This window comes from Hydra vulgaris, chromosome 14 (genome assembly GCF_038396675.1).
Source record: "Hydra vulgaris chromosome 14, alternate assembly HydraT2T_AEP".
Taxonomy (NCBI): domain Eukaryota; kingdom Metazoa; phylum Cnidaria; class Hydrozoa; order Anthoathecata; family Hydridae; genus Hydra; species Hydra vulgaris.
Window position 1 is genome coordinate 14,342,727 of NC_088933.1, and position 12,654 is coordinate 14,355,380.

The 12,654-nt window shown below is 29.0% G+C and overlaps 1 protein-coding gene across 2 annotated transcripts in view; it reads right to left on the reverse strand.

Annotated features, from left to right (window-relative positions):
* LOC100211930 (uncharacterized) overlaps nt 1–12,654 on the reverse strand; it is a 28,886-nt gene that overhangs the window by 14,707 nt on the left and 1,525 nt on the right. Inside the window, exons 2-4 of one of the 2 annotated variants that reach the window (XM_065818349.1) lie at nt 10,732–10,883; nt 6,146–9,153; nt 4,205–5,998 (exon numbers count right to left, since the gene is read on the reverse strand). In XM_065818349.1, the coding sequence (XP_065674421.1) occupies nt 4,762–5,998; nt 6,146–6,297 (1,389 nt within the window). In that variant the 5' untranslated portion in view covers nt 6,298–9,153; nt 10,732–10,883 and the 3' untranslated portion in view covers nt 4,205–4,761. Of the gene's footprint in view, nt 1–4,204; nt 5,999–6,145; nt 9,154–10,731; nt 10,884–12,654 lie in introns of those variants that run through there. The other variant, XM_065818350.1, reaches the window with a different exon arrangement.

Here is a 12,654-nt window from a genome sequence, read left to right on the forward strand (position 1 = left end):
ATTTGTAGGTCGTCACGTTTTTGTCAGTTACATAACTGTTTGTGACTGATCCTAGCTTTGTATTAATTTTATTTTATAAAGTGAAATAAATGATTGATTGATTGATTTCAAAAACAGAGTCGTAACATTTTTTAACTTTGTAATCTTTATTATATAGATTATAAATTTGTTTATTTAAATGCCTTTTTAAAGAATACTTTATTTAAAATAAAAAAAGCTCAAGTTTTCGCTTAAGTCAAATTTCAGATTTGAAGTATGACAAGTTCGCTTTTTACATTTCACCCCTTAAGGTGGAATACACGAAGCGAACTTGAGTGAAACTATGTTATTGTACAAATAATTATGCAGATTTTTAATTTGAACTTTTGTCACAAGCATTTTAGTAAAAAAGTTCTTTTGATTCGCCTAGATAGTGACATAAGCAATTCATAAGTCGTGGAAAAATTATAGGGAAGGATTTCTAAATTCTCAGCCAAAAGTTTTATAATACATTTTAATAACCTCGCCTTCACCGCTTTATTTTTTATCTTTTTCCCATAACTGTTTTTATCTTTATCCCATAACAGCGATTCTTAACAGTTTCCTTTGCAAAATCTTCGTTAATGGACACACCAGTTTTAAGTTTTACGCAGCATTTAGAATGGGAGTTTTAAGAGCTTCTGAACAATCTTACGTACTTTTTTACCTCTTGTTTTCCGTGCTCAATGTACTATTCCACTTCACTGTATATTAAATTTTTTTTTTAATTACCTTTTATTTTATTTTGCTGCCACTCCAGGTTTCATAGTCACTTCAGGTTTGATCAGGTTTCCCAGTGGGCACGGTACGTTTTTTGGACGTTTTTATTAGGTTTAAACGTAATAAAAACGTCTAAAAAACACTTTAAAAACCGTGCCCACTGGGTTTTCCTCTAGTTCATCTATTTGTGGATTGTTTTGTCAAGATCTGTTTTTAAAAAACTTTTTTTTACTTAAACTCGTTATCACGTTCTTTGTATTTTATTCTTTTTTTCACAAGGTTACTTAGAAATTTAGAGTTGTTTTAACATCACGCATATCTTTTTGAATATTAATCACATTAGATTTCTTAATAAGTTTCTATATTTCTATCGGTAACATTTCTGAGTTTTCACCGAAGCAATAAAGTTTCTTACTAATGAAAATTATTTTGTGAATGATATGCCGACAGTTACAAATACAATTTGTAACGTGAACAAAACTCTATGCTATAAAATTGGGGATAAAAATATTCAGGCTTCCACGAGTTAAAATATCTCGTGGTTGATAAACTGATGCAATATTTTGTATAAACTATAATTTTTTGCGCCAAGTTTTATGAGATGCAAATTATTTTAAATACGTGGAATTCAAATAGAGGAAGACGGGGCGAGATAGCGAACGTTTTGAAAATTTGGAGTTTTTGGAAAACTGTTGGTCATAAAGCAATAATACTTAGTCTATATGTTTGTTTTATCATAATGGTTCTTGCGTATAATATAGCTTTTTTTAGGTCTATACTTTTTAAGAGTTTAACTTTATTTAGCAAAATATTTTTTTTCAAGCAGTCAATCTTCAAACTTTTAAACAAATTTAGGGGTGTTTTGGTTATTTTTCTTTTAACTGCAAAAAATAAACAAATTAAACCGCTGTAAAAATATGATTGAGCTTATGACTTATCAACTCAGTTCCTATTTTAGCAGGGGCTTTTTTTAAATGCTGTTAAGCAGTTTTCATGCTAAGTTCATCAAAATTAAACATTATAATTGAACCTAAATTGTATTTGACCAACATATCATAGAAATTTGAAATTTTTTTGACAAACGAACAGATTGAATTAACTAATCTACTTCATATCTTGTTTTAGTTTTTTCTACGTTCATATGTTGTTTTAGTTTTTCTGAAAGGTAGCATTACTATGGCCAACTTTTTCATGCTAATTTTTGTTATGGTTAAACTTATTCTGCAATCTAGTTTAATCTGCAAGCTGATAGACTAAACATTAAACATCCATTATATATAAACGAAAAAAAGTTTTCTCCGTGTTCTTAACATATATCAGTATCTTGAATAAATCTTCTTCAAAAGTAATATATAGAACTGCAAAAGTTTTGTACATTTTTTATGTTAGTACTTTTTACAGTTAGTTGAAAACTTGTTTACGTTTCTATTTGAAAAAAAAAGTATGGCGGTAACAAGGCATTGATGTTACCTGTTTGCTATAGCAGGGTAACATTTTTTATCTATAAAACTTCTTCTTAAATTTTTTTTTCAAATAGAAACGTAAACAAGTTTTCAACTTATATTTGTATTAGAGGTGTACCGATGCATCAGCATTGGTATCAACCTGCCGATGCATCGACCAATTTGCCGATGCATCGGCATCGGTAATGGTAATCATCAACCGATGCCGATTGTTTTGAGAACATCAGGTATTTTTATTTTTGTTTTTCTATGTTGTATACAAAAATATAACTATTCCAAAAAAATGCAGTGTATAAGTTTAAGTTACTATATAGACTTATCTGCAACCACTAAACCTTTCGAAATAATTTTAGAACTGTTTTTTATCAGAGGATTTCAACTTTTTTAGTATCTTTTTTTATTGTATAATTTAGAACAGCAACTATACGACTTATGAAACTAAAAAAAATGAAACATAAAGAGAAGTTTTGAATGCGAATTTTCAATGCGAAAATTCAATGCGAATTTCTTATTTTTAAACTATTTTTGCCACATGCTCTTTCTCTTGATGTTTTTAGTTTGCAAAATTTAAAAATTAATTTTGAACTACTGTTTTCATCAATAGTTTTTACCAATATCAAAGCTGTCCTAGATTGAACTTTTAGGTGCTTTACTCGTTGTTGATTTATTTCTTATTTAATTTTATTTCTAAATTTAATTCCTGGAGTTAAAAATTTATATACATTGGAAAGCTATGATATGAGAGATAAAGCCCTAAATTGGTTTAAAAGTTATCTTAGTAAACGTAAATAATTTATTTATAACAAGGGATCTTTGTCGAAATCATTAACAAATATAACATGTGGTGTTCCCCAAAGATCCATATTTGGGCCACTTTTATTTTTGATATATATATATATATATATATATATATATATATATATATATATATATATATATATATATATATATATATATTTATATATATAAATGATTTTTATAAACTTTCTAATTTAACGACCATAACTTTTGCGGAAGATACGAGTTTATTTCAAACATACGAAGACATTAAAATATTTTTTAATAAAAAGGCTTATAATTGAACAATTTCGTATAGGTTAAAAAAAAAGTAGACTGTGATTAAACACCGATAAAACAAAATGGATACTTTTTTTATCTAACTTCTAAAAAAAAGACAATTTAAAATACCTTGCCTTACTTTTATTTATTGACATTTCAATACTTAAAAAACGAGAAAAAGTTACAAAATTCCTAGATATTTTCATGAAAATTGCTAGAAACTTTAGAGTTCTATATAAAGCTAGGTATATATTAGATAAACACAAATTAACTCAGCTATATTATTCATTTATTTATTGCCATTCAGTTATCCAAATATAATATGAGAAAGCGCTCACAAAACTAAACATAACAACTTAGTTTTGCAAATCGAATTTCAAGCTCAACACCACTTCTTAAAGAAACGAAAATTTTTAATATTTACAAACTTAATGTCTTGAATATTTTATGTTTTGTATTTAAACGTAAAGAAAATATATTACCTAGTGTATTTATAAATCTTTAAAATTTGAAACCTAAAAAAAAAAATGTAATCTTTGCGTTGGTAAAAACACCCAAGAGCCATTTTGCCAAACTAAAAATGACCAGTTTTTTCATTTCTTATTGAGGTCCTTTTCTTTGGAATAAAATAGTTTTACCAAGTCTTGATTTTTCTTTTAAATGATCTTAGTCTTAAATTAAAGAAGGTACCTTTTTAGGGGATGTTATCTTTTTAACACAAAATATATCCATTTATAGTACTTTAGTTATTTTTATTTATACTTATATTTTGTTTAATATATATATATATATATATATATATATATATATATATATATATATATATATATATATATATATATATATATATATATATATATATATATATATATATATATATATATATATATATATATATATATATATATATATATATATATTATGAAGAATATTAGATTATTGTATTTTTTGTTGTGATATAGATTGTAAAGGGCTTCATGATAAGATCCTGTAATCTTCTAGAAGTCCTGCTTGTAATATATTCAATGTAAATTTACCTTTTACATATTCCGGTATTGCGAAACAAATTTTCCCCCCATATTTTTTTCCCCCCGGAAAGTTTGTACCGGGACAAACCTTCCCCCCGGAAAGTTTATTCTAGAATAAACATTCCGGGAGGATAAAATATTTCATCCCCGCCCGTAATAAATGTTCCCCCGCTAAAAATGTTGCAAAACTTTGGTTTTTTTGATAAAGGGTTTGTTTGTTTTTTTATTTATATTATTATAATTATTGTTACGCTATTTTAATTATAAAATAACATGCCATAACGTTAAATACGAGAACCTATACCAAGAACGTCGATATGCATGGCGGTGCTTAAGGCGAAATTTTCACATGCCTTCCATATTTCATTAAAAAAAAAAAAGAACCAAATAAAATAAAACCGTAATTTATCAGTATTACCTGTATTTTACAGCATTTTACAGTAATAACTTATAAATATTGTTCAGTAATTGTTCTAAATGTGAATAGTTTGCATCGCTTTATTTTTTTCACCTTTACGTAAGATGGTTATCGGAAAAGGTTTGATGATTGATGTTTCCAAACAGCTAATGAGATGTGAACGCATCATTTTGTTTTTAAACGTCTGCGTCGTACCATCTTTTCCATAAATGACCAACTGAAATGCAAAGGCAGCTGCATAAACACCACAGTCTGATGCATTCGGTTGTAGTGCGCATGGTACCACAGTTACTGGAAGAAAACCCTCGGTATTAACAAAATTAAAATACAGTTGTCTCATTTGAGTTTTAACATAGTTTGAAACAGAACCATGAAGACTATCTAAATACAAAACCTCTCTGTCAATACATGCAGTTGTCACCCAATGGTTGACGTCGTGAAAAATGATGATGGACTCACAGGTAACTGCTTTGAACCCAGATCGTGTCTGAACTAGAAGAGTTGATTGAATGTTTTTGTTACCAAGATGTGTTGAAACCATTTTATTGACTGCATCAATAATTCTGTCGTTCAACCATGCGTTTGAAAAAAGGATCTGTTTATCTCCAATGGTCAGATTGTACTTTGAAATCCAGTATTCAGATTTTGAAACCATTTGTTGATTATCGATTGTTTCTGTTGCTATAACTTCATCATTATTCTGATCGGAGGCATCAGACTGATTTGACATAGCTGTATCCCGTTGTTCACTCCATCTTTTTAAGTTGATACCGTTAACAGTTTGTTTCAATATTCTTTTTTTATCTTGCAACCGATAAACTCCTTTGTCCAAAACCTCTATTATCGTGTAAGGGCCGTGAAATCTCTGGGCCAACTTATCGCGCATTCGTGTGTCTTTACGTCTGTTGCATTTCAAAACTTTGTCGCCAACTGCAAATTTTTGACTTGAATGTTTAATATCGTAACGTTTCTTCTGAATATTTTGTGCCATTGCGATGTTCTCTTTAGCTGCGTTTCTTTTCGCACCAATTTTTTCAGCGAAATCTTTCATTCGTAATCCTTGTTTGGCTTCATCGATTTTGGTATCCCATTGAAAAACTTCTCTTGTCTGGTTTTCTAAATCAATTGGAATCTGAGCTTTAACTCCATACATAATCTCAAAGGGAGAGTATTTTGTAGAAGCTTGTTTATTTATTCGATATGCAAAAGCCACCGGGTCCAGTAGTTCATCCCAGTCGTTTGCTTCGTTGTTTACGAGCTTCATTAAATGGGTAATCAATGTTTGGGTTAACCTATTGTGCAGATTAAATAAATAAATTCTAGTTAGTAACTGTTGTATTTAAAGCAAACAATTAATGCTCCTTTTTTAAACAAAAAACTAATTTTAAAGTTACTATTAAAACTGTACAAAGATAAAAAAAAGTATAACCATTTATCACCTTTCTGTCAGTCCATTAGTCTGAGGATGATATGCTGATGTTTTGGCGGATTCCATATTTAATATCAATAAAAGATCTTCCACGAGCTTGTTACAAAACTCGCGTCCTTGGTCATGAAGCAGAATGTAGCAAGCTCCAAATCTGAATACCATACGGAGAATGAAACGATGAACAGATTCCGCGTCTTTTGCTGCTATGGAATAAACTTCAGCCCATCTGGTAAGGTATTCTGTTGCTACTACAATATATTTCTTTCCGCTCTTAGTTTCTTTCAACGGACCAATTAGATCTATTCCCCAACGGTGAAAAATGTCATGTACTGGGATTGGATGAAGCGTCGCATGTGATGGTTTGTTGTTAGGATTCGCACGTTGACATTCAGGGCAGGATGCTACAAATTTTCGTATGTCTTTTGAAATCGACTTCCATCAATACCTATCAGTTGCTTTTTTGATAGTGGCGTTTTTCCCAAAGTGACATCCTCCAACTATGTTGCTGTGGAGAGTTTGTATTATACGGTTTCGTTCATTTTCTCCAGTTACCACACGTTGTAGTTTTTTTTCATTTCCGATATGAAATAAATCTCCATGTACCAACCGGAAAGATTCTGCTTTCTTTCGAAGTTTTCTTTTATCGTCTTTCGTATAATTAGAAGGATATTCATTTTTCCCGAGATACATTTGCAGAGCTTTACTTTCTTCATTTTCCATATTCTTGTTTAAAATAACTAAATCATTATATCGAATAAAAACAACTTATTTTTGCAAGTAATTTGTAATTTTATTTAACTAGTTGAATTATAAACGTTAGCAAGTATTCGTGTTCGTTACAGAAAGCAAATAACTATAATAAATATGAAATGAAAGTTATATCATAAAAATTATTTGCAATATATATTATTATTTTACTAAACATAACAAAAAAACTTATATAGATTTGAATAACATAATCATAAATATACAAACAAAAATTCCAAACAACCTTTTCAAAACATTTAAAAACGTTCTAAACTTGCACGAAGTTATTTTTTTAACAATAAAACGTATAATTTGTTAGCAACTTATTAGAGATTTGCATGAAAAAACTTTATATAACAAAAAAAATTATGAAAGATGCGTTCGATTCAAGCGAAACTTTGTTTTTTTATGTAGATTTTGTTAATTTAGCATTTGAACCAAAAGTAGCATTTAGCATTTAGATCTATCTATATGCGCATTTAATTGCGCAAGTTATGTCAATTTGTATATTATTAAGTATTAAGGGGGAACTAATATCACGGAGGAAACTTTATTTCGCAGATAGGGGAATAGATATTACGAGGGGGGAAATATTATTTCGAAATAAATTTTCCCCCGGAAAGAATATTTCGGCCGGGGGGAAATTCTGTAATGGGGAACATTTATTTCGTGACACCGGCAATAAAAAAAAATAAACATAATAAAACAATTAGGTGGTGCGGATGGTTATTTTACGTTTAATATTTTTGGTTACTTTGGGCATAGATTAAGTTTTAGGAGAACTTGACTTACTCAGAGGTACAGCACGGAATCCAAATCAATGAGTCTATGCAAGTTGTAACGTAAGGCTTCTTATGTGACTTTGACAATGCACACCAAAAGCATTAACAGAGGCACCATTAATTCGAAACATGAAACTGTTAATTCTCCGATATTTTAAAGCTGTTAATGGAATCAATAACTTTCCGTTAAGGAAACCTTACTACCAACCGGCCTCAAAACCATTAAACTGAGTTTTAGAGCTAACCTAGTTGGATAGCAATTATCAAGGAGGCACGAGCAAAACTCTATAAGTATAGTCAAGAAGATCCAGCACTCATCATCCTAGGCAGATAACAATGTAACAAAGTTTTACATCTAAACCACCCTAATAGATGAAGAAGGGGTTTGAGGCTGTTTAACTATTCTTCTTACCCCTAAAGTCTTTGTCTAAGAGGCTTTTTACAAGACAATAGCTGTGACAGGTGCTTCTGTCATCTGCCTAAGATTAATATTTTTATCAAGATACCATCTCTAACTAAATTTATAATAAATTATACTATATCAAGAGCTTAAGACAGATTTTTAAGTTGGAGTTTATTTCTCCTTTGGCTAAAAAAAAGGCAAACTCTAAAAGGCAGCAAGGCATGGGGCAGGTAGTGCTGGGTAACATGATACCAGTAGCAAGGTTATTTTAATGATGCTGAACCTGACCTGGAGTAGTTAATAGAAAAAGTTACTTGCTGTATACAGTTTTTTAAAACATTGATAGGAACATTTTAGAAAGACTAACAGAATAATAGAGATTAATCTAACAGAATAATAGAGATTAATCTAACAGAATAATAGATATTAGTCTAACAGAATAATAGAGATTAATCTAACAGAATAATAGAGATTAAAGTGAGCGTAGCTTTTATAGTTGTAATCATTAGTTGGCTACTGATCTCACACTGCAACAGTTGTTCACCTTAGAGATTAACATCTAATCTTAAGCTCCTCGAATCATATGCATGCTATGCACTATCAAGCACGACTTTGATTGCTTGAGTGACATGGCAACAGTTCTTTATAACCCATGGAATTTGCAGAAGATTAGCTTAAAATATGGATGCAATACAAAACTTTGTCAATAATAAAAATGTTGTTAAGTTTTAACACAATAGTATTTTTAAAACTCAACAGCTCACCCGTGAAAAAGGTTATGCCATATATCCAATCTGGTTTCCTGTTCAAATTTATTAAAAACAAATTGATTTATTTCTGAGGTCATTACTAAAATTTTGATTTTTTTGACTAATTGACTAAAATTGTAAAAAAAAAATGTTATTCAGTGGTTAATAAATAACTTTAAAAGTTACAAAAACTAATTAAATGTAATTCTATTTACTTACTTTCACCAATCTTGTTTTCTAAGGTTGTGTTTTCCATATCTGCTATAATCTTGTCAATACTTGCATAGTTTTCATTGAGTTTAGCAGAACTCTCGAATTTTATGTCTTTAGTTAAACTCTATTAATAAGAAGCAACTTAGGAAGTTAAATTGGTCTTTGAAAATAAATCAACTTTACTTCAGAAAATTATTAGTCATAAACATATAATACAATATATTGCAACAATTAGAAACGCTACTATTAGTAATATTAGCATTTAATTTTTTAATATCAGCACACCACACCTTTTGAACATTCTTTTTCTAACCATCCAACGCTCAATATATACAAACGACGCTTTCAGTGGAAGTTTTTGCTCATGTTAAATCAACTTCTTTACTTAGAGTAAGCCAAAACTGCGGTAGCAGTTTAAGAAGGCATTAATATTTGTTTAATTCAAATCAACGAAAAAAGTTTTGGCAATAGAGTTTTTGATGTCCCTTGACAATTACTCAACCTCATATTTTATTCTCACCCTCATATTTTATTCCCTTATGCAACTTTTATGAAAACTGTGTTTTTCCTTATTAATATTGTACTTGTACTTATTGTTACGCAACTTATTTTTCTCATAATAGGGTATTAATACATAACGGTATAATTCATAACAGAGTAAATGCAGTTACTCTAAAAATAAGCGTGAACACGCCAAACCTATAATGAAAGATATGAAAATGATGGATGTTTTTGATATAAATATCTATCAGCATTTAATTTTTATGTATCGATTCAATAATAATTTCTCTCTTGCAAACTTTATTAACAAGTTTGAAATAAACATAAATGAAAACTTTTATCTAAGAGCAAATATAAGTAACTCATATAAACTGCCTCAAAACTTTAATAAATATGCTGAATATAGCATTGCATACCAAGGACCAAATATTTGGAATAGTTATAAAAAAAGATTCAAATGCATGACTAAGTCATTAAGTTCATTTAAGTTTCTAATAAAAAATGAAATCTTTAAAATTTGAGAATCATTTGTACTTAAAGGGATCATCAAGTAATTTTAATTATTTTAGTATTTATTTTATTTGATCTTTTTCGATTTACTGATTAGCGCAGCAGTTTTATGTCCATTAAGGTTTTTAATTTAATATCTATATTCTATTGAAAATGTATAAAGGGGCTCTATTAAAAGATTGCAATGACGTATTGTCATTTTCATCTTCTTTGAGCTCCTGTCTGTTTAACTCTTTATTTTATAAAGATCATTGTAAAAAAGAACAGTTTTTATTTTTTATTGTACAGTGCTTGCTGACAAGATTTTACTGTCTTCTTTGTTCTACAGACATATTTTTTCTTTCTTGTATATATATGTTGATTAATTATTGTTAAACAGCAAAATAAATGTAAAAAAAAAAAGAAATTTTGCCGACAAAGGCCAAAATTTTTTTTTTGCCAACTAGGATCTTAAAAAAACAAAAAGTCCTCAACACCCTGACATTTGTCGACTGCCAATTATAGATCTAATTTTGCCGACTCCAATATCCAATATGGCGACTAGTAAAGTTAGTAGGGGAGCTAAACACCCCCTACGCCTCCTTTCACAGGACGCCCCTGCTTATGTCACAAGAGAAAATCTATTTTGCAGATGGGAATTAATATTTTAAAAGAGAAGAAAAACTTTTTCAAAAGAAAAAAAAAATTCTACCTTGCTTCTTCTAAATGTCAACGGGTCCTTATGCCTTCTTTGCATTTTCTTATGATTAGAACAATAGTCTCTCCAATATATGGTTTTTCCACATAGTTGGTTTTTATCGCAAAGATTTGGTGGTAATTTAACAAATTGAGGCATCCTAAAACCTGAAAAAGCTTTTAAAAAAATTTTGTTCTCACGTTCCTTAAAACATTAACGAAAGAATTGTCAATGTTAATGCAACAAAAGTCTCAACGGAAACCAAGATATTTAAATTAAATAAATTTAATTAACATTAATTTAAATAACATATATTTAAACAACATAAAAATTTATTAATATCTATTTACAAACACAATAATTTAAATCAGAAACTGGAAAAAAATATAAAACAAGTAAAACATTCACTTATTTACGGTTGTACACAAATTCAGTTTAAAAACTTTCATAAAAAAAAAATTAGATTCTGAAAATTCGATTTCCGCCATCGCAAAGCTCACGAAAACCTCTTATAAGCGGAGATCATGGTTGACGCCTTTCTAGTGGCAATAATTTAAAAACTTTATAAATAAGTCTTTATTTTGTTTACCGTTTTATTTACCGTTTGTCAGCGGCTTTCGATCGTAAGCTTTGTGTTTTGAGCTTTGAGCTTTGTGTCTTATATTAAGCATGAGTTTATTTAAATTAAATAAAAAACTTAAATAAAGTTTATTTAATTTTTTTTTTTATTCAGACAAACTCATGCTTGATATAAGATTCCATTATATTACAAAACTTTGTTTCAAACAAAATCATTACATTTCTTCCGTGTGAAGTCTCTTGAAAAAACGCTTTTTTTATGATAAAATCAGTTGATTCTTTATCAACTTGATCAATCAAAATGTTTGAGAATGGAAGCTAATTACATTTGAACCAATAAAATATGATTTGAAGTTAGTAATGTAAAATAATAGAATGTAACTGTAAGAATCTTTTTTAAAGAGAATTGGTTAGTACCATCTTGCAAAAATGATACTTAATAAATTTTTGGCTTTAAGTAACCCAATCATATAAATCAAAAACAAAAGTGTCCCTAAAATGAAACACCACAAAATACCGTTGGAAATAGTTATAATTTTATTATTTTAATAAAAAAGTCTCTAAAACGTAATTTTAAGAAAAACAATGAATATTTCCTCATGTTCAGAAATACGGACTGATAGACATTGGAATAATTATAATAGCAAACAAAATGAAAGAACCTTAAAGACCAAGAAACCAAAAAAAAAAAGATTTTTGACAGCGTTAATATTAAAGTCACAAAACAGAAGAAAAAAAAACTAACTACAAATAAGCATTGTATCATTTTTGTATGCTATTGCTAATCAGTTAAAAGTTCATCTTTGGCAATCGGTTATAATGGCAAATGCAAACAGTGATAGTATTGACGGTTTTAATCAACTTCTCTAACTTTGTTTCAACCATTTCTACATTTATTTATATCTGAGTTATTTTTGATTTTTCTGAATAACATTAGTGAATCTACACTCGGGCCAATTTCATTTAGTGATCCAATTAAAAATATATTTAAGTATAAAGAAATTTGTTGTCCAGCATCAATGCCGAAGATTTCAGTACAGATTAAAAATACTTATATGATACGTGTCAAACAATAATTAACTTTAAATAACGGTAGTCGAAAACCGGGACCCATGAGCCATTCTCAACAGCCAATAACTCAATAGAATTTTTGTATTTTCTAGTAGGATTAAATGTGTCTATCGATCTCAAGAAAATTGTTTTAATAGTATTAAGATGCATATTGACTGCAAAATCAAGATTTTACCGACCTCAGAAATAATTAAATTTAAAAGTTGTTCATGTCACACTGAAGCTGTAGAAAGAGGTGCAAGGCTTGTCATTGAAGCTAGTATAATAGTCTGTGAATCTGAACATAAC